Source organism: Macadamia integrifolia, unplaced genomic scaffold (assembly GCF_013358625.1).
Source record: "Macadamia integrifolia cultivar HAES 741 unplaced genomic scaffold, SCU_Mint_v3 scaffold1131, whole genome shotgun sequence".
NCBI classification, from domain to species: Eukaryota; Viridiplantae; Streptophyta; class Magnoliopsida; order Proteales; family Proteaceae; genus Macadamia; species Macadamia integrifolia.
Genome location: NW_024868096.1, coordinates 58,695 through 79,695, shown reverse-complemented (window position 1 = coordinate 79,695; position 21,001 = coordinate 58,695). Strand labels below are relative to the sequence as shown.

The 21,001-nt window shown below is 37.7% G+C and overlaps 2 protein-coding genes across 6 annotated transcripts in view; both read left to right on the top strand.

Annotated features, from left to right (window-relative positions):
- Positions 1 to 17,214, top strand: part of LOC122062869 (E3 ubiquitin-protein ligase UPL6-like) — a 45,325-nt gene extending 28,111 nt beyond the window's left edge. For 4 of the 5 annotated variants that reach the window (XM_042626538.1, XM_042626537.1, XM_042626541.1 and 1 more), the window contains 9 exons: positions 3,993 to 4,060; positions 5,209 to 5,275; positions 10,384 to 10,554; positions 10,644 to 10,733; positions 12,004 to 12,084; positions 12,353 to 12,426; positions 15,734 to 15,805; positions 15,876 to 15,965; positions 16,714 to 17,214. In XM_042626538.1, the coding sequence (XP_042482472.1) occupies positions 3,993 to 4,060; positions 5,209 to 5,275; positions 10,384 to 10,554; positions 10,644 to 10,733; positions 12,004 to 12,084; positions 12,353 to 12,426; positions 15,734 to 15,805; positions 15,876 to 15,965; positions 16,714 to 16,780 (780 nt within the window). In that variant the 3' untranslated portion in view covers positions 16,781 to 17,214. Of the gene's footprint in view, positions 1 to 3,992; positions 4,061 to 5,208; positions 5,276 to 10,383; positions 10,555 to 10,643; positions 10,734 to 12,003; positions 12,085 to 12,352; positions 12,427 to 15,733; positions 15,806 to 15,875; positions 15,998 to 16,713 lie in introns of all 5 variants that reach the window. The other variant, XM_042626540.1, reaches the window with a different exon arrangement.
- A 2,226-nt stretch (positions 17,215 to 19,440) lies between these two features.
- Positions 19,441 to 21,001, top strand: part of LOC122062871 (alkaline/neutral invertase C, mitochondrial-like) — a 2,580-nt gene continuing 1,019 nt past the window's right edge. The window contains exons 1-2 of the mRNA XM_042626544.1: positions 19,441 to 19,561; positions 19,819 to 20,593. Coding sequence (XP_042482478.1) covers positions 19,841 to 20,593 — 753 coding nt within the window. The 5' untranslated portion in view covers positions 19,441 to 19,561; positions 19,819 to 19,840. The remainder of the gene's footprint in view (positions 19,562 to 19,818; positions 20,594 to 21,001) is intronic.

Here is a 21,001-nt window from a genome sequence, read left to right as displayed (position 1 = left end):
ATTGCAAAGGAGCAACAAGAGAAGCCCCTCCAACCAATGAACCAGAGTCAAAAGTTGAGGTTAGTGTTGAAGAAATTCCAGCAATTCTTATTGTCAAGAAAGAGCTAGTCATTGATGTTCCCATCAACGAGACTCATGTGGAAGAATTCGGAAGCAACAAGGTTGCTACAATGGACAATGATGTTGAGATTGAGGAACTTGACAGTACAACAACTGTGATGACTATGAATAACCAAGAGGAAGATCTTAAGGAGTTTGAGATTGAAATTGTGGAGGTTAAGAACATGGTGGTTGAAGGCGTCCATGTGGATGATCCTATGAATACATCTGAAGTTGTTGAGGCTAAGCATGTAGAGTTCGTCATCCCATTAAAGTATCTTGAAGATCGAGCTTTTCACATTCTAGACTATATCTTTATTATCGGAGCCACTTGAATTTTTCTAAAGCTTGAAGAGGGACGTGCACAATGATATAATCACCCTCACACTCTATAAAGTTCGAGGACGAATTTTTTCTAAGAGTGGGATAATTGATGTAGATAAGTCACTTAATAGGCTTATTTTATTGTAAATAAGCCTTGGGTTAGGTTATGTATGTGTTGGGCTTTTAATCCCAAGGGTTTTATTTGTTATGGGCCACTTTAATGGGCCTAAATTATAGGTAGAAAGTAGGAAAACGGGATTTAATTCATTAATTTAGTTAGTCTTGTTTTGAGTCTATTTCCTTTATTATTTCAGTTTCCTAGTCAGTTTAGGTTTCCCAGTTAATTAGGGATTGGGTTAGGCCTTTCCTTTTTAGGGTTTGAGTCAGTTTTGAGTATTCTATATAAGTTTGTAAGTAGCTGCAACATTGAACACGAATTTATTAATGAAAAAAAAAAAAGATGGCTTATGCTCTTGTAGGTGAGATGCCTAAATCAGAGGGTGAGATGCCCATTCACCAGTTCTTCTTCCCCCTTCTTAACCCTTCATCGAATTCTCTTTATTTTCTTTATTCTCTTATTTTTTGTTTGCTCATTCTTTCGGTCCCTGAATTTGGTTTATATTGAATTTAGTAAAGATATTACCTGGGATTGGATCATTTGTGATTCGATCTTACATTACTTGTGATATAAAAAAAGTTGGAAATAAAACCATACTCTAGATAAAAGATAATGATGCAAGCTCTATCTCTTATGCTTCCTACCAATTGTAAGATTCCCTATGTAGACCCAATGCTGATCTGGGGAAAAAAATATTAGTCTCTATCCTTCCAGGAGAAAAAGTCTTTGGGTGTACAATTGTATTGTCAAGTAAGATAACTCAATATCCTTATATGACCAATCTTTATCTGATTCAGGAAAGCTCTTGGTTGAAATAGATAGTGCAATGGAAACCCTTAGCGAAACAATATAATTTAGGAAGACAGAAGCTAATAACCAGATGAATTCATGATACAGTCAAAATGCAAAAGAATGGGGTTCTTTTAGTTAAGATTGGCCTTGGACTGGGTTATATATGTATTGGGATTTTGGACCAATGGGTTTCTTTGTAATGAGCTACTTTAATGGGCCTATGATATGCGTAGAGAATATGGGATTAAGTTTTTTCCTAGTAGCATCATGAGTTTGAAAGACATATGGGTTATCTGGTCAGGAGTTGATTTATGCTCTTTTCAGTATGCTATTTGTCAAATAAGTAGTGATTTGAGTTGTATTTGGATTAGGCAAATAGTCATAGGAGTCAAATCTTAAGAGTTCTACATATACTTGTGTAGCCAGCTATTCAAGCACACAATTTTGTGAATACAGTCTACGGTTTGCTCTGGGGGAAAAAAAAAGAATTATATATGTGAAATCAAAAACCTTGGGATGATGAAAATCTTCAAGATGTAGGAACAGATAAGGGAGAAATAAATAATAGATATTAAAAGAAGAGGAGACACAATATGATTTGGATATGACAGCAGAGAGGAAAAGCCAGCGGCAAAAAACTTAAAAAAACTGAGAACCGAAATGTGGAGCATAGTCGTCACAGCGACTAGGCGACCCAAGTATTGGAGGGACGCCTAGGCAACAAGGCGCACTAGGCGTGCAGTATGCTACTATATGTAATATAGGCATATAGCAACATCAATGTTATATAATTATTGCTTGTATGCAGCATGGAAGCCATATCAATACAATGTGATATAAGTATGCTAATAATGACATAATATCCGCAAACCAACATATAATAAGCAGCGCATGGGATATAATATAAGCATACTCATAGAAAACAAAACAATAAACATAAAGCCATGTAAACTCAGTAAGTGTCAACAAGGCAAGGTGTATCCTTTGACCCAAGAAAGAGCCTGGAAGGGTGACACGTTGACAACTATGATTTGGGTTTAAGTAGCATATCTGGAACTTTGAAATCCAATTTCTGTTAGATCAGAAAAATCAGACCAAGTGCATCCAGTGGAACCATTCTATCTTATTGTTCAACAGGAAATGATTTCTCAATCCTCTTGATGACTGTGGCTAGATCAGATGTTCTGGTCTGATTTGTAGTTACAGATGACAGGTTTTTAGATTATCACTGAATTTTTTTTTTTTTTTTTAGAAAATGTGAACAGAGTTGCGGTTGCTGGTAATATGGATTTATGACGACAGACTGAAATTGGTGGAGACTTAATAGTACGCAAAAATAAAAAAAAAAAGGGGGGGGGGTTGGCAGAAAAGAGCACTAAAACTAAGAAAAAAGAGCATGTGAACTGGAAAATGAAGTATTTTAGGACTAAGATGAAGTGCAGAATTTCTATACTGGAAATAAGATCTGCAATTGAACTGATATAATATATATATATATATATATATGGGCCTGGGAATCCTAATCCACCCTAGAACCACCGAAGGAGTCCAGCTTAGGGTTGAGGAATCTACATCATAACTTCTGGAAGTTCAAACACCTTGAATCCACATGGCATATCAGAGAAGAAATCTCAAAACTCTTCAAATTCTCGTGCCTTTTATGCTGCTTACAAAAGCTACTAAAATAAGACAAGTCATAACTAAAGCTTAAAAAGCAAATCCTAACATAATGTGGAATCCTGGATAGAAACTAAAAGTTGGAAACAAATAAACTTGCCTAAATCTACTAGGAAACTCAAATAGGAATGCTAGAACTCCTGAAAATAGTACAAGTCAAATCCCCCCTTACTGTACAGAACTCGCCTTGAGTTTTACAGGGATGGACAATCTCAGCATAAATTTTCAATCAGGAACAAAACTGGCTTCTCATGAACAATAAGAATAAAGTCGGCAACTGTTGGGCCCTTATTGTTAAAGAAGTGATGAGGAATCACAAACTTAGACAGCTCAAACTGTAGGAACAACATACATGGCTTTATGTCGATCATCCTTAGATTCTTTGTCAGCCATGACCTCATCCTTTGGCTCATCTTGTTGGAGCACCACTTTTTTGCCCTTGCAATTATTGATGTTTTCTCATCCTTTGGCTCATCTTGTTGAAGCAGCACTTTTTTATCCTTGCATTCAACCCCATTGTTTTTGTTGGTACAATTCTCTAATTGTTGATCCTTCCCTTGGAATCTTCAGCCAGTGGCTCATCTTTGTCTTCACTGGTCCCTCCGGTTTCTTTAACACTGTCTACACCTTTAGAAACTAGTTCTCAAAGAAAGTGATCTTTGATCAAGGGTTCCTTCTCTTTGATTTTTTCTCTGCCTTTGACAATGCTAGATCGAGCGCAGCTTACTCATGTTTTTTATTGTTAGGATTTTGGTAGTACCTCAAGATTGAACCCTTTAGCTGGATGGATACCAAATTGGAAGATCTTAGTCTTATGTTGCTTATATTACTTTTTGTTTCTTTTGTACAAGAAATTGTTATTCTAGGAAATTTTCCAAAGCTGATTTCTGCATGCTTGTAAGTTTTATTTACAAATGTTTGTATCAAACATAATTTACAATTGTTTATATCGAGATATAATTTTATATTTCTGTTACTGTAGGCCATGTTTGAAGGGATTCTTGTTGATATTCCATTTGCGACATTTTTCTTGAGCAAACTAAAACAAAAGTAAGGTTTCTTATGGCTCCTTATATGTTCTATGAATTAATGTAGTTTTACACTTTTATTTATGTATATATACATTGGGTTATCCATAAATTATGAAAAGATTGAGTTCTTTGTGATGGATGAGTGAAAAGTTTTAATGAAGGAAATTGTTTTCCCCCACGGCAGTTTATGATGGAATCTCCTTAGTGATGGATAAAATATAAGTGAAAAGGTTTACCTGAGGAAAAAAGTTTCCTACACAGCCATTTATGTCCTTAACAGGAACACACAGTTTTTCCATGTGAAAGAGTGATGTGGTGAATCTGACTGTTGGATATCTTGGGAGGTCTGAAAAGGCCATGTTTCAATTTTCAGCTTCAAATTCAACTATCTACCCTCTATCTAATGCCATATTCTCCCCTGTATGTAAGAGTGTAAATTGGTCCAGTTCTGGGTTATCGTTCCAGTTCCTAATCGGTTCTGTTCCTAAGGTATCAGGACCAGTGCTGGCCTGTTTATTAATGGGTGGGACAGTTCCGGTTCCTAATTGATTCCAGGCACTGTTATGGCATCCAAATTTCCAAAATTTTTAACTAAGCGTACACATAATAAATATCCATGCCTACGTATACAAATAATTAAATATCAATTCGTAAGTGTACAAATAATCAAATATCCATCCACAAGCATACAAATAAATACATGAGACAAAATACTAAGCATACAAATACATCCAACATTCCAAAATTCCAACAACATCAAATCAAAATCCCAGACCATAATCCAGCTTACATTAAAAATTATATATGATTTATATGCAAGTTCTAAACAGGTTCTGGTTCCGGTTCCAAACTGGTCTTTTGGTTCTGGAACTGTTGGGAGACCTGTCCCAAAGCCGACCCACCCTGTTTGCTAATTGTTTCCAAAATTCAAATCCAGATCTGGTTCAATGACTTAATGGATGGGTAAGTTCCGGTTTTTAGAGGTTCCGGTTCCTGGTTTTGGTCCTAAGTTGACACACTTACATGTATGTCCATGCACCCCCACTATAGTCCCGTGCTCCCTCTTGGTAGGCCCCAGATTTTTCAACTACTTGTTTCCACTTGACAACTCGGAATAAACTTTCCAACAACAATTGATTTGTGAAATCTGACCATCGGTTTCCGCAGGTACAACTATTTGAATGACTTGACTTCATTAGATCCAGAACTCTACCGTCACCTCATTTTCTTAAAGGTAATTTTCTCAGATTTTTCTCTCTATTACATTGTCTTATAGATCTTAAGGCAGTAAATATAAATTTCTTTATGAATTAACAGTGTTGATATTATACTTACAACACAACATTCAGTTGTTAAATGAAAGTTGTTTTATTTACCTCCCCCCAAAAAAATTGAAAGTTGTTTTACTTTATACCAATTACTGATTATGGAATTTTATATGGACCATAGTTAGCCAATTTATCTCTCTGAGAACTATTTTTTATTAATCTCTGGTTTCATTGATATCCAATTGGAAATGGTTATGCACCCTGAAACTCCTTAGTAGCCACAGCACATCTCATTATATACGATCTGATGACAGCAATCTGCTAAGGTCGACATCTGGACTTTTCCAGAAAGATTCAACTATTGCTTTCCTCCATGCACTCCATGAACAACCAAATGGGTTGAAATTCCATAGGAATATGCTCTAGGATTGAGATCCACCACCGGCCATGATGTAGAGATGAAATTTGAAGCAGGAGGAAACCCATTCAACAAATCACATAAATATTCATAATAATTTTAGTGTTATTGTTCCATATTCTATGGTCAGTTGAGACATCTATCGAGGTTACATATATTATTTGTCACAGGTATGACAAATCATCAAGCTCTTAATCCATCAAGTATATTCTAAAGTAAACATTCTCTCTGATATTCCTGTTACAGATTTCTATACACCACTGAATGACAACATTTTTGTCCAAAACCAGATGATAGAAAATTAGAAAACAAAGGCAAGTGGTCTATCATCAATCTGAACCTGACTTTTGATCCATCTCCCATCTTACACAATATGTGAAGACTAAAATGGCCTAAATTCTTCTTTATGTTCCTCTAAACACCTAAACCAGAAATTGCATCACTTCTGTAATAGTCCCAGATTCTTTTCTCCACCATGTTTTCAACCAATTATGGATCTCCATTGTGCCCCCTTCTCTGCAGTTCAAACTCCTTTCCTCTCACCTCTCCCCATGTCTATGTTGAAATCTTTAATACCTATACAGAGAGTACTTTAAATGTTTTGCTTCCTCATTTTGCTCCTGGTTTTTGTGCTCTAGTTTGTGTGTGTGTGTGTGTGTGTGTGTGTGTATATATAGACATCAGTTTTTGGAGCAAGAACATATGAAAACTTTCTGGCACCAGGAAACAAGCAAAGTTTCGTTAGACCGTGGCTTGTTTCTGCTTCAGGATGTATGCTTGCTAACAGTAATGTAAAATTCTGATTAAAGCTTCCATATCTAGTAACTCCAATTTATTGCTGAATTCTCTATTTGCGATTTGTACTTTGTCAGTTCATATTTATTGTTTGAATTTTAAAAGTAACCGCAAGCGTACGGATTAGTGTAGTTAATGGGTCTAACACAAGGAGAGCAGCCACTTTTTTTTTAGCTTCTTTTAGTAATGCGAATGTGTAACGATTGATTATGGTGATCTACTTCTAACTACCGTCCTAACACAAATGCATCTAAAAATGTCCTAACCAACACATCCAGGGAAATTGGAATTGCAATTGAAATTAAAAACCTAACCATTCGTCATCTAGGAATTTAAATGCTCAAACCACGCAATTAAAAAATAAATGACTAAAAGTAAAAGTGCTGAAAAGTGAATAAAAGTATAAATAAAGGGGACAAAGTCAGAGAGAGGCACACAAGTAGGTTTCTCTACTTAGTCCGAGGGATGCACCATAAATAATATGAGCTTCCCTACTTGACCAGAGAGTTACTCTTACAAGGGCTGCTCTACTTGGCTTTAGGGGAAGGGATGCAATATAAATAATCAAACTAAAAGGATGGTTCCGTAGCTAAAGAGGGGCAAAGCCAACACATACATCTAGCCAAGGACCTTGGGGGAAAGGGAAAGCATCAAAGTAAAAAACTGTAATTTAAATCCTAAATTAAGAATAAATGGGTAGCAAGAAAAGGGAATGAGAGGGGGGGTGAGAAGACTTATGAAGAAGCCTACTTACCTGAATCAATCCTTAAACTGAAAACTTGATCGATTTGAAATACTAGTAGCCCTAGAAACCAGATCTGAACTAAATCAAATCTGAAATTGCTAGGCCTGGAGAAAACAAATCATGAAGAAAAACTTGCACTTGAAAGAGATGCTCCACAACTTGTTCTTATCACCTAGAACTAAGCCTAGAACTAGAAATTAAAATTATTACACCTTTGAATAACTTGAACAATAAAATAAAAGGCTTGCATTAATCAAAATAAAAGACTTGCATTAATAAAAAAAAAATTACAAAAGTACTTGCATAAAAAAACCTAAGACAAAGAACTAAAGAGAAAAAGAGAACATAACTAAAAACCTAAAAGAAGAAAAGAAGAGAGGAAGAGAGGAAGAGAGGAAACCCTAAAAGAGAAGTGTCCTCCCCTTGGTCGATTCTCTTATATAGGGAATGGGAGGGAGTACAATGATTTTTGGTTTCCTAGTTTAGGGGATTTTTTGAGATTCTTGTTGATGAGGTGGAAATTAGGAGAGAAGAGAGAAAAAAGATAAAATAGGGGAGAGAATGAGAAGGACGACCAAGTGTGGGCCTCTCTTGGATCGAATTTGTGTGGTGGAGGAGAGAGAAGAGAGAAAATAGGAAAGAAAGTAGGGGAGAGAGAAGCTTGGACGATTTTTTCTTCTTTTTTTTTTCTTTCCTATTTTTTCTCTTTTATTTCCTTCTTTTTCTCTCTCTTCAAACTTGCACACAAAGCTCTCCCTTGGCTGACCTCCTTGCTTTAAGTGATGAGTAGGAGAGAAAATTTTCAAAAAAAAAAAAAGAGAAAATTGCATTGCCACCCCCTGGACTTTTCGAAACGTCAAAGCCACCCCCTAAAAATTCAAAAAATTTCAAATCGGTCCCTGCCGTTAGCCTACCGTGAGAAATGAATGAAAAATGGTTAGTTTTTTTCTAATATACCCAAAATACCCCCACCTATTGTGAGAGGACAATATTGCCCTCTCCTTTATTTCCATCTCCTAAACCCATACCCCTCCTCTCTTCACTTCTTCTCCTTCTCCTTCCTTTCCTCCCCAAACCTTAATCTCTTCTCCATCTAGTTCTGCTTGCTTCGTCCGCCTTCATGGAAGCCCAAATTCCACCGACGGTCGAGTCCTCTTCGTCGTCGCCGGTCCACATAACGGTGGCTCGTCGGTTCTTCTCCGGTTCTGGATCCTCAGGAAGAACCAGGCATCATTTGCAAAAGCTCAACTGAGTTGCAATCGGAGTGGCATCAGCTGTGATCATAGATTAGGTGTCGTCGTTGATCTGTCGCATGGGTTATCGATTAAACTAGCCGGTTCAGTTAATGTTTTCGCATCTCTCATCTCTCATCTCTCATCTCACTCCTCTCACTCACTCGGCCGGACAAGAAGAAGAAGACGAAGACCCACCTGCAACTCGATTCTCCCCTCCTCCGGCGTGCAATTCTTTGTAGGAGCTGCTAGTGACCGAATAACTCTGTTATTAAGTCTGAACTGTTCCTCGCCGCTCGCGTCTGTCTCCCGTTCTGAGCGGTAAGCTCGATTGTGTTTAAATTTGACGAGGAAGTAAAATGAAAACAATTGGTTTCTCCAATTTATTTTTCCAAACCAATGATCTGATCATGGAGACAAGCTTGAATACAGAAGAAACCCCAAGAAGAATAAGCTAAAGAGAGTGGGATTTAACCTTTAATGAGACTGATTCCTCTTCACAAGATTAGCTATTCGTTATCTTCAAAGCTGCATTTAAGCCATAAAAACCTCCGTTACGAACAAGACCCACAGAAGCCCGGAGAAAATCCAGAAGAGAATCACCAAGATAAATGAAAAAAAATAAAAAAGAAGAAAGAGAGAAAGAATCTTACCTCCATGAATACAGTACTGATCACTGTCCTTTGGTCAGAGAAACCCACCAAGAAGATTAACGTTCAATAATGGTTTTAAATGAGAAAAAATATTGATAATAGCATGTCTGAGAAACTGAGAAGAGTACAGAGTAGAAGCATAGAACACCGAAGTGGGAAAGAGAACAAATGCTGGGTTGGGAGTTGGGTCTTTGAGAGATTCAGCGCTGGTTTCTTCTCCCCGGAGGAGGGGAGAATCGCACGCGAATCGAGTTGCAGGTGGGTCTTCGTCTTCTTCTTCTTCTTGTCCGGCCGAGTGAGTGAGAGGAGTGAGAGGAGAGATGAGAGATGAGAGATGAGAGATGTGAGATGGGTATGGGTTTAGGAGAGGGCAATATTGTCCTCTCACAATAGGTGGGGGTATTTTGGGTATATTAGAAAAAAACTAACCATTTTTCATTCATTTCTCACGGTCGGCTAACGGCAGGGACCGATTTGAAATTTTTTATATTTTTAGGGGGTGGCTTTGACGTTTCGAAAAGTCCAGGGGGTGGCGTTGAATAACGACCGAAGTTCAGGGGGTGGCAATGCAATTTTCTCAAAAAAAAAAAATCTCCAAAAAAATGGCAGCCAAGAGGTTCAAACTTGAGACCTCTTAGTGAGCAAGGGATTTTTGCACACCACAATTCGCCAACTGCGCTAGGTAGTTACCAAAAAAGAATTTTCAATCACTCAAGGGGGGTCCATCGATCCTTGTTGGCATTTGGAATATTCCTTGTACACCTGGGACAACTGCAAACGAGCTGGTTTTGCGTCTCGGTTTAGTTCTGATCCATTATTCTTTTTTCTGACCTAAAAATAATAATCACTTGTACAGGTGACCATACGGATGCATACTTTTAATGCAACACGTCCATCTTGCTCAGAATTTTGTCCTCTTCGCAATCATGAAAAGAAACGGGACCTCTTTATGTGTAAAATTAGAGATATGGAGCCCGATAGTCCTTAAGGCCTTTAAAATACAAAACCTGCAAAAAGAGAGTAAAACTCAAGGTAGCTCCATTCTAAATATGTAAAATGCATGCTTTTATATCCTTGATTTCACACATAAATGTGCTCATCATTTATCGTTTTCATTTCGGGTAATGATGAATTAAACTAAAAATGTTAGTTTCAATCCCCGATTTTAATGATATAGTTATTTCTTTAAGGTTATTAATTTTTGTAATCATGTTCTTCTACTGTAATATAGCATTATGAAGGTGACATTTCAGAACTTGAACTGTACTTTGTCATTGTAAACAATGAGTATGGAGAGCAAACAGAAGAGGAGCTGCTTCCAGGAGGAAAGGATATACGTGTTACAAATGAGAATGTCATTACATTTATTCATCTTATTGCCAACCATCGGTTGAATTTTCAGGTAAATTTATTTATCATCTGCAACTCAGTTAAATTTATTTTGGAATATATCTTCCCTCCAATGTTAATTTGGAATGGCTTTGTTTGTAGATTCGTCAGCAAAGTTCGCATTTCTTGAGGGGATTTCAGCAGCTTATACAGAAAAATTGGATAGAAATGTTCAGTGAGCATGAAATTCAGGTAATGTGGTTCATTACAAGAAGCCATTAGTTTAAAGATCTCTGTATATGTAGTTATATTTGTCTGCACTATCTTTTATGCTGGTTGAGTAATCAATTTAGCTATGACATTTTGGAATTTACTACATCGAATTATCGTTAGGTTTTCACGATAACTCAATCCTTAATCAACCCAGTGTACATGATGTGTTTATTTCTGGAGTGTAGATAAATTCATCTTAGCAACCAAGTTAGATGAAAGTAGTTAGTAACTTAGTATTCATAATTGGGCACCCTAAGCACGCTGCTCTCATGAATTACTTATATCCTTATGAAAGTGACGGTGAGGTTGACTCAAATTGCAAGTGACTTTGAATACGATAAGCATTGTATCAAGCTCTCTCCTTAGTAATGCAGTGAGATTGATTTGTATGCATCGTAGTGTATCAAACACCTGTGGAGTCCTGAGTCAAAATTTTCTAGAACTGGCAGATTCTTATAATATTGCCACTATTTATTCTATTCTACAAAATTTTCTGGTCTTCAAAATTTTTCCCCTTAACTGGCTGTAGTTGGACTTTGGGATGGGCTACCTCACGGTGTGTACAGGTTGTCTTGTCCCTTCTGTCGGCGATGTGCTTTTGGCCTTAATTGGCCGGGTCATGCCTCCAACGCTGTTACTTTGAAATTGGTGTATTCAAAGAAAGCCTACACTCTGGATACGTTAGCATGTGATAACATCATAGGATTTTGGTCCTATTGCGTTGGCCTTTGAGATCGGAGTAATGCTTGACATGGACAGTCGGGGGCATTCGTATTTCATAGTTAGAGGTGAAATTCTTGGATTTATGAAAGACAAACCACTGTGAAAGCATTTTCCAAGGATGTTGTTGGTGGTGGACGTAATGCATGTAGGACGCTTTGGCTTGACTGATCTATATGATACGTCAGGTAGATAGCCGGTACCTTATTATAGTCTGTCGTTATAAGCCTGTGGCTAATTTATAGTGGTGCGTCAGGTTGACAACCAACACTTATTATAATTAGCCATAACCCGTCAATCTTTTTGCATGGATCCTCGTGCTCATCCTTGCTTGGAATCTCCTTGTAGCCAACCCCACTCAGTTGGGATGAGGTTTTAGATGTTGTTGTTGTTGTAACTAGCTGTTGTCTTCTTCCCCCCAGTTATAAGTAACTGAAATGAATGCAAATGTTTTTTTTTTTTTTTTTCCTCATTTTTTCTGGTTCCTCTAAATCTTAGCAGCTTGCTTGACATTTGCATGTTTTACCAGCTTCTGATATCAGGTTCACTTGAGGGCTTGGATGTTGAAGACCTGCGTCATCATACTAATTATGCAGGTGGCTATCATAATGTAAGTTGTTTTGTTACAATATGCCATTCTCAAGAGTATAAATGTCAAGGTGCTTTGATAGCACTTTGTTGGTGTCGCCTTGATTTTTTTCACTCCAATAACACCTAGGATCGCCTAGACGCAATGACAACTATGTTCAAGAGTGTCTGAGTACTGAGTTGCATTAACTTTCTTGTGGACCAGAACCTTCATTCTCAGTCTCTAGCGCAAAGCACCATTTAATTGATCTATCCTCATTCCAATTTTAAATTAAATTTTCTTTTGACAGGAGCATTATGTCATCGAGATGTTCTGGGAGGTTCTCAAGAATTGTTCTCTGGAGAATCAGAAGAAATTTTTGAAGTGAGTGTATCATCTATAATTAATCTGAAGTAATTATCTTTTTATCCATCTTGACTACTTGCAGTTTCAAATGGCAAAAGTTGAGGACCAATATCAAAACCCATCTCTCTCTCAGGCTTTTATTTTCGAGATGGGGCTTGGTAAGAGTTTGATACCGTGGGGAGTCTCATCTAAAGTTTCTAAATTGGGTCTAGACTAGAGAAGTCCTACACATTTTTACCTTTTTTCCTGTTTAATGAATCTTTAGCACACTTTAAATGAGAGATGGATGCCTGGTAGAGACTAGAGTTTGGGAGAATTTTATAAAATTTGAGTTTTGGAACTGGTGGGTTTTTCTTTTATGCTGCATGGAGATACTGCTTCTCACAGTGATGCAGAACTGAAGACTTTTTATTTTATTTGGTTTGGTTAGGTTCAATAGTTGAACCAAGTGGTCCAATTTAAGTTGTCAAAGTTGGTTTCTTATTCTTAGAAGCCAAGCAATTAGTTGTTTCTTTTTACATTAATTTCCTTTTTGGTTTGTTTCTAATTTCTTAGATTTACTTGTAATAGGCAACCAATTGGGAGCTTCTATTTTTGAGACCTTCCAATTGTGGAGTACTTGTAAGTTGTAATAGGCAACCAATTGGGAGTTTCTATTTTTGAGACCTTCCAATTGGAGGACTTGCCCCTCTTTGTTTCACCTATAAATACAATGCGAGAGGCTCCCCGCTCCCTTACAAGGTTCAAGGTATCGGGATTCGACCCTTGGGGAGACCGAAATACCAGTCAAAACCTGGGAAATTTCTAGGAAACCAGGGAGTTTTTCCCGGTTTGGTGGAAACTTAGGTTTCGACCCCCAAACAGTGTTTTTTTTTTCCTGATTTTTTGCATACATCCTAATTTAGACATTGCTAACACATTCACATCATTAGTTTTATAAAAAAAAATAAAAAAATAAAAAAATAAAATAAAAGTCATACTTGTGTGGTGAACCAAAGGTTCAGTAATCATTACGTTGAGTTATTGACTGAAATATGTTATAAGTAAATGCATTTTCAAAAACAGAAAAAAGAAAAGCATTAACATGCAAACAAAAATTCGGCCACCGTGAATTCGTAGATCGGGTCCTCTTAAGTAACATATAAAAAATTTACATAATTCTACTATATTTATAAGTATATTCTATTAAAAAAAAATTGATTTTTGGGGAAGTTGGGACTTACCTTTTTGGTACAAGCTGCATTTCTTATGTAGATGAAGCAAGAACCACCCTTAGATTCAACTTTGTTAGGCAAAAAATTGGAAATCTCTATTGTTTTCCCAAGTTTCCCACTCCTAGGAGAAAAAACTAAGAAGAAATTGTTGAGTTCTGCTAAAGAAGGCTTGGGTTTCTCTTAAAACTAACTTATATAGGACTTGGTTCAAGTTGAACCAGTTGGTTTGGTGGAAATTTCCCATGTTTCAATTTCGTCGAAACATGTCAAAACATGGTTGAAACCTGTGACTTTTAAAAGTCACAGGACATATCGTTTCGATCCTTGGGGATGTGGTCGACCGAGTTCTTGAACCATGCTCCCTTAGAGCCACGATTTTGATGAACTGCTTGCTGCTGCTGCTACTGCTACTGCTACCTTCTCTATGGAGATTTGTCTTGTGTTATGATCAAGACTGTGGAATTGGTGTTTGATCCAATTGACTATTTGTGGTGAGAAGCCCAAGAGGTTCCGTCTATCACTTATATTGTTCTTCTTCCATCCATGGACTGAGTTTGTTGCTCCAATTCAACACAGGTACTGATCCGCCTTTACTTTCTATTTTCTGGACTGTGGTTCTCAAGACTTCTTGTGCAACAATCCTCCTTTCCTGAGAACAATCCAACCATCAGAAGAGGCCATATTTTTGGCCGAACCACCCTCCCTCTTGGACTGGAACTCAATTTGGGCCACCAGATCTCAGGTTATTCAAAATCACCCACATACCATCCGATTGGGTTATTTTGACCTAATCTGGTTTTCCTACTGTGATCGATACAAAGGCATACTCAGATTCTATTTTCTCTGATGTTTATTCATGTTTTCTACATTGTTTCAAGTCTGGTTTCATCACCTATTCAGTCCTTGATTACTGTTTACGATTCAGTTACAGAAACCCTAAAAACTGAGATCGATTGGCTTTGATCTCTTTTCTGATTTTAGTCCTTGTGTATTGATCTGTTGTTGAGTTACTTTGGTGTTCTCAAGTATTATACCCTGCAGATTTGGAGCTAGGTTGATTACTCAACCCTAGTTCTACATTACATAGTTGTCAAGGTGTCACCTTGGCAACACCTTAAGCGTGTCCAGGTGCCTTGGGTGCCTTTGTTGCCTTGGTCATCTTGGTTGCCTTGCGTCCAGAACCCCTCAATGCCTTGGGTTACCTAGATACCGCGACAACTATGTTGCTGCTGTTGGTTCGCTATTTTATTGTGCTGACTGGAGTTAATTATCTTGGCTGTTGTCTACCAAGGCTATTTGTTCTTTTAGATTTTTTTTTCATTGATTATTGCTATTGACATCTGTTTCATATTACATTTTATTGCCTGTTGTTTCTGTTCATCATTGATTGGAAATTTAATTGAGATATACATTCATCAGTCTAGGTGGTAATTAGGGTCTGAACTCTGAAAGCCAGACCCATGAGGCCATGACTTCTTTGAAACTACTGTGTTGGTTTTGATCTTTTAAAGGTTAAATCCCTTGCCAGTCACGATTTCAATGGTCTAGAAGTGATTTTGAATAATGGTTTGGTTGAGATTTCAATGGAAGAACACTGAATTACATTCATTTTGTAAGCATCCATTGAGTTTTTTTTTATCAGGATTTTATTTTTGCAGAGGCAAAATTGTTGGGAATTTAACCTTGAATTTTGATTCTTATTGGATTTGCATGAGTTTTCATTCAAATTGCAGTTCTTGAGAGCAGAGTTGACGGCAAAGGGTTGGCATAGTTTGGGTGCTCTGGTTTGTCTTTTATGATCATATTATCTAGAGGTTGTACAATAGAATGCAGGGGTTGCTTGGTTTTACCAATGCTCATCTTGGGTTGACTGCAAAAGTCACTAAGCCTTTTCTCTTCTGACAGCAATAGCTGCTGACAACACACCCTTTCAAGTCGCTGCATCTTGTTGCACCATCCTGACGGCAACCCATGTGTCCAGTTCCATTGATGCCTCCAGCCTGCAATTTGACTAACACACCTCTACCCTGTTTTCTTCTGAAATGATTGATGGATCTGATGAAATAGTCATGACTCTGGTGAAATGACATTGAAATCTTGTTTCTTAATAGATTTGTGACGGGATGCTCTCGAGGACCATTGCTTGGGTTCAAGTATCTAGAGCCTCTATTGTGCATACAGAGGTATTTCTTAGAAATTATTGTTAATTGTATTCCTTCTTTTCAAATAGCTGATTGAATCTTTTTATTATAGGGCTGCTGGCGACGCCTCTGACGAAGCTCTTGACCGCTTACCAACATCTGCAACTTGCATGAATCTTCTAAAGCTTCCTCCCTATAGAAGGTCCATTGTTTCTCTGCATTCTGACAAACTGGGTACTAGAATATACTCGCTAATTGCTATAACCAAAAAATCATGCTGCCACACTGTTATATGGATTGTAAACCCAACCAGACATCAGCAAGCATGCCAAGCAGTGAGAAAGATAGGACTCCAATATTTTGGATCAAGTTTCAATCATAATAATCAACTTATCTATAGCACCTGCTGTTGGATGCTCCTATCCCATCCATTATTGTCCTCCAAAATGTGATAGATTGCATGGTTGCAGTCACTTCTGGCTGATACTCCTGAATACTTCAAAGCTTAACTGTTATTTTATCATCATTATTGATGGTTGTTCTTGGGCACTGGATAAAATTTGTGAGGATTTACAAATGGGAAGTTTGAAAGAACTTTCTCCTGTGACGCACATAATTGTGCGTGCACAACTATCTACTCAAAATAGCCACTAGTAGTTCTATAAATACAACCAACCATACCTGTAAGCTGTAACAATGGATAGTGGTCCATGTACCACTGATGGACCACTATCCGTGGTCAAGGGGAAAGAACCTGCGTAGTTTTAGGAGTTCGAAATTTGAAACCAGAGACCACTTGGCTTGTTTCCAAATCTGCATATTGTATGTTCTTCAGTACCAATCCTTCTCCATTACCAAATTCTGTTTAGTAAATGATTGCAGCTTTCACTTGTATGTTTTTGACATTTTTTCATACCCTTCTTGTTTTCTCGTGGTTGGTGATGATGCAGTAAGGAACAACTGGAACTGAAGCTGATGTATGCAATCAATGCTGAGGCAGGATTTGACTTGAGTTGATCGGAATTATCTTATACATGGTGTGCTGGTACAGGGTGAAAGGGATCACCATCTGCTCAGGAAAATGCCATTTCAAGTCCAATTAAATGGATGCCAATGATGCTGAAAGGCTCGATGACTTCAAAACCTATTTACGAATCAGTCTTGGGATCTCTAGACACGATGAAAAGGAATCTTGTGCATATGTATACATTGGCTGGAGTGCTGATCGAATTCGCTGTGTACATAGTGAGGGTTCCTTTGGAAATGTATCAAATTTAAAAAGCTGATCGGCTGTGTCGGTCTCATGTTGCCATCGTCCACAGCTACTACTTATTTGGTGTTCTATAATTTTTTGTAAAATGACTGGAAAAGCTTAGATGTTTGTTATCAAAGGTTCAAACTAGTGCAAGATTGGTGCTGGTTCATGTATATATAAGTGACTCATCTGTTTACTCTGGACCTAAATATCTGCAAGAACTTGGTGATCCGTAAAACCTCATGGACATCTTAGGAGACTGCCTGCGCCTTAGTCTCTCAACAGGGATTCTCTTTACACCTTAGTCACACGAGTAGTTTCTGAAAGTAATGGTTCAGCTTGGCAGTCATCCACAGGGTAGGCATGTTTCCATGTGCACTTCCATTGATCCTCACCCTTGTGCAGGGATTACACTCCCAAATAAAGAACTTTTCTTTGTTTCCATGTGCATTTCCATTGGTCCTCACCCTTGTAAAGGGATTGTGCTCTCGAAGAACTCTTCTCCTTATTTTACTTTGGAAAAAAGAACTATATCAGGCTAGTGTTTCCTACACCTAAGACAACCGGGTGTGAAAAAGTTCAATTACCCTCGCCATAGCTAGGTATATTCACACCTATGTTGATGATACCTTATACCTTTTTCTAGACAAATATTGGTGTGGGGTGTAGGAACATAGGGAACCCTACATCGGGTTCTTGTGATTGATGACTTTGATCCCATCCATGAAAGTTTTCATGGATTGATCATCTAATGTGCATCATATGCTTGCTACATGTCACTGTCCCACGTGATAGATACTATTTTGGGAGTTTCAATCATCCAACATTCTATGGTCTGGGTGGAGCAACAGACCGGTCCCCCACAAACGTAAAGGCGAAAGGGTTATTTGGATTGCCACATAGATTATTCATTTGTGGCTGGAACACATGGAATTATCTGGGAATGAAATGATTAGTATCGTAGGAAATGCACCAACTGACGAACGCCTATCGGAAACGCTCATATTGAACTCTGCCCGTTTAGCATAGGAAACGTTCAGATTGAATCGATCACAAAAAATCAAGCTATCTTTCTTTCACACTCTGCGCTGAAGATGTTCATGTGTACTTTTCTATTGACATGTGTTTTTTTCTATTGACATGTGTTTGGACTTTTCTACACAATATTGATAGGATTCTTGAGTCGCACTATGTAAAAATCGGAATCGCACAAGAGAATCAGACAACTTGAATAAGACATTCTGGAGTGGCTATTTCTAAGAGTTTTTTGAAATTTGAATTTTCAGATTTTTAGATTTGAGAGACTGATTCTAGGTTCTACCAAGAAAAAAAGACTGATTCTAGGGTTTTTGAAATTGATTACAACACTATTTCACCAAAGGTATCAAAATAGAATCCAATTTGAACAAAAAATGTAAAATTGTACCAAATTGAAAAATCAAACCAGACCAAATTCTCATCGGTTTTGTCATGTTTTGATTTTAGAAATTCTCGGGTTGATTTAATTTTGGTCTGAGTTTATGGAACCAATAAAACCAATTGAATAGACTAGAAACAAAAAACTCAATTTTGAATAAACAAAATGACAATATTTTTTAAGGCAAGGATTCCTCAAATTGCTGGCATAGGAGAAGAGTCTGATGAGGTAATGATTGATTTATGTAACTTTTTCTTCCGTCAATTTCAAAATTTGTTGAATGTTTTCTTTCCGGTAGCTTCCATGAAGTCGACTAAGCTGATAGTTTTGATTTGAATTTTATAGACTGAGTGGTTATTAGTATAATTCAATCTGATACATGGTTCAAGGAATTGATATCGGATCATTTGGATCCGGTGATTCATATCAGAATCCACAAGCAACGATACTGATTTCAGGCCGATCCTATATTAGGCATATCATATGGGCCAATATGGATTTTGGATCGATATTGGTTACTAAACCTGTGGTCTGGTGAGAAGAACCGAATCAAATAGAACTGAACCAACCGTGGATTTGGGTTCATATGGAAACTTCAATGGTGGGGACCATGTGAGATCTTCCAGCTCTCAAAACAAAATAACCAGGATTTCTCCGAGGACTCATTCGTCCAACGTGTCATAAAACCATTGGGCAATTCTCGTTGCCTTTTTCGATTTCCGCACATTTTTCTTTACTCTTTTTTCAACTAACACCAACCGACATTTCCAAATCCCAATGCCTTTCAAACAAACAAAACTCGAAAATCCCTAATTTTACCATTATACCCCTCAACACGTTGGACCATGAAACTGACTGCTCCAGATCCGATCCTCATTCCTATATTAGATATACATGCCACGTCCTCTAGTTAGGGTGCTTTTGGTAATTTCAACCTTTTCTTATCCTCTGAACCTTTCCCCAAACAGTATATAATATTTAAAAAGGAAAAAAAATAGAGAAGTCTCCCTCGACGAACTTTCCATTTCGCCGCCTATAAATATCGGAGCTTCCCCCTCGGCAAGATTCATCTCCCTTTTACGTCTTCAGACACCGTTCTTGTTGAGCACGTTAACTGCTTCTTGCTGTAAGTAAAAGAAAAAAAAGGATAATTAGGTTTATTTTCCTGCTTTGATCTTCCAATTTCATTCTTTTTTATCTGTTTTGATTCTCGTTTTCTTTATCTATATAGCTTGGAGCTCTGTTTTTTCAAATTTTCAAGATAAACAGAGTTGTAAATATATATTTAGATTGACTGATTCATCTCACAATTCCAATATTAGGAATAGTTACACTTTTTTTTCCCCCTTTTAATTCCTATTCCTTTTGTGGTATGAATTCTAGTGGTTCCATCGGAATATCTACCATGAAGCCATGTTGTAGAATCCTAATTAGATGCAGAAGTTCGGCTTTCTTCGGAACCCCACAACCGAGGTGTTATCACCATTTTGTTGATAACTTGCCGACTTTTCGATCCAAACTAGTCCAAGAACGCCAATTTCATCGATGTTCTCCTAGATTTTTCGGGCTTAGACGTCTAATCGATCCATATCAGAAACCCTCCCGTCTTCCCAATTCCAGTTTGGGCCAATCTAGGGTTTTTCCCTTTTGTTGTAACCCTGGTAGAGGAAGGGCTATTTCTGTGATTTCGAATGTTGCCTCTGATGTCCGGCAACATTCCACTTCCGTTGAGTCTCATGTTAACGAAACGAGCTTCGAGAGGATTTACATTCAAGGTGGCATGAATGTGAAGCCTCTTGTGGTAGAAAGGATCGAGACAGATGTTGGTGTTGGGAAAGAGGAAGAACGCATCTTAGAAGATAGTCGTTTGAATGTAGATATAGGGAGCTCTGAGGGTCTGGATGAAGCTGCCGGCTCGACCCAACAGAGAGTGGTGTCGGAGACTGAAAGGGAGGCGTGGGATTTGCTACGTAGTGCTGTTGTGAATTACTGTGGAAGCCCTGTGGGAACTGTTGCGGCTAACAATCCTGCTGACAAGCAGCCTCTCAATTACGATCAGGTGTTCATTCGTGATTTTATCCCATCAGCTCTTGCATTCTTGCTCAATGGGGAAGGGGAGATTGTGAGGAACTTTCTCCTGCATACTTTGCAATTGCAGGTAAGCTAAAACAACTCTAAATTTGTCATTATTTTTTCCTCGAATAGCAGCATCTAATGCATATATTATATGTTCTCTTTCAAGTATTTGTTTCGTTTGAGTAGAGAACAGAGATTGATTGTCACTGGTGAGTTGTGAGGCCTTCTCTTAATAGGGTTTGTTGACATTGGTTGTGTTACTAAAATAGGCATAATATCAAAGCAAGGGTGCTAAGTGATTTTTTTATTTTTATTTTTTACCATGATAACTCGTAGGTGGGGGTATTGGTCTTATAAAGCAGATGCCTATATCTGTGCATCATGTCACATTATCATTTATAATTTCTCCCATTACATACATAACTTCCCCACTTCATTTACATCTTATGATCATGTAGAGGTAGGTTTTTTTTATCTTTTTTTTTTTTTT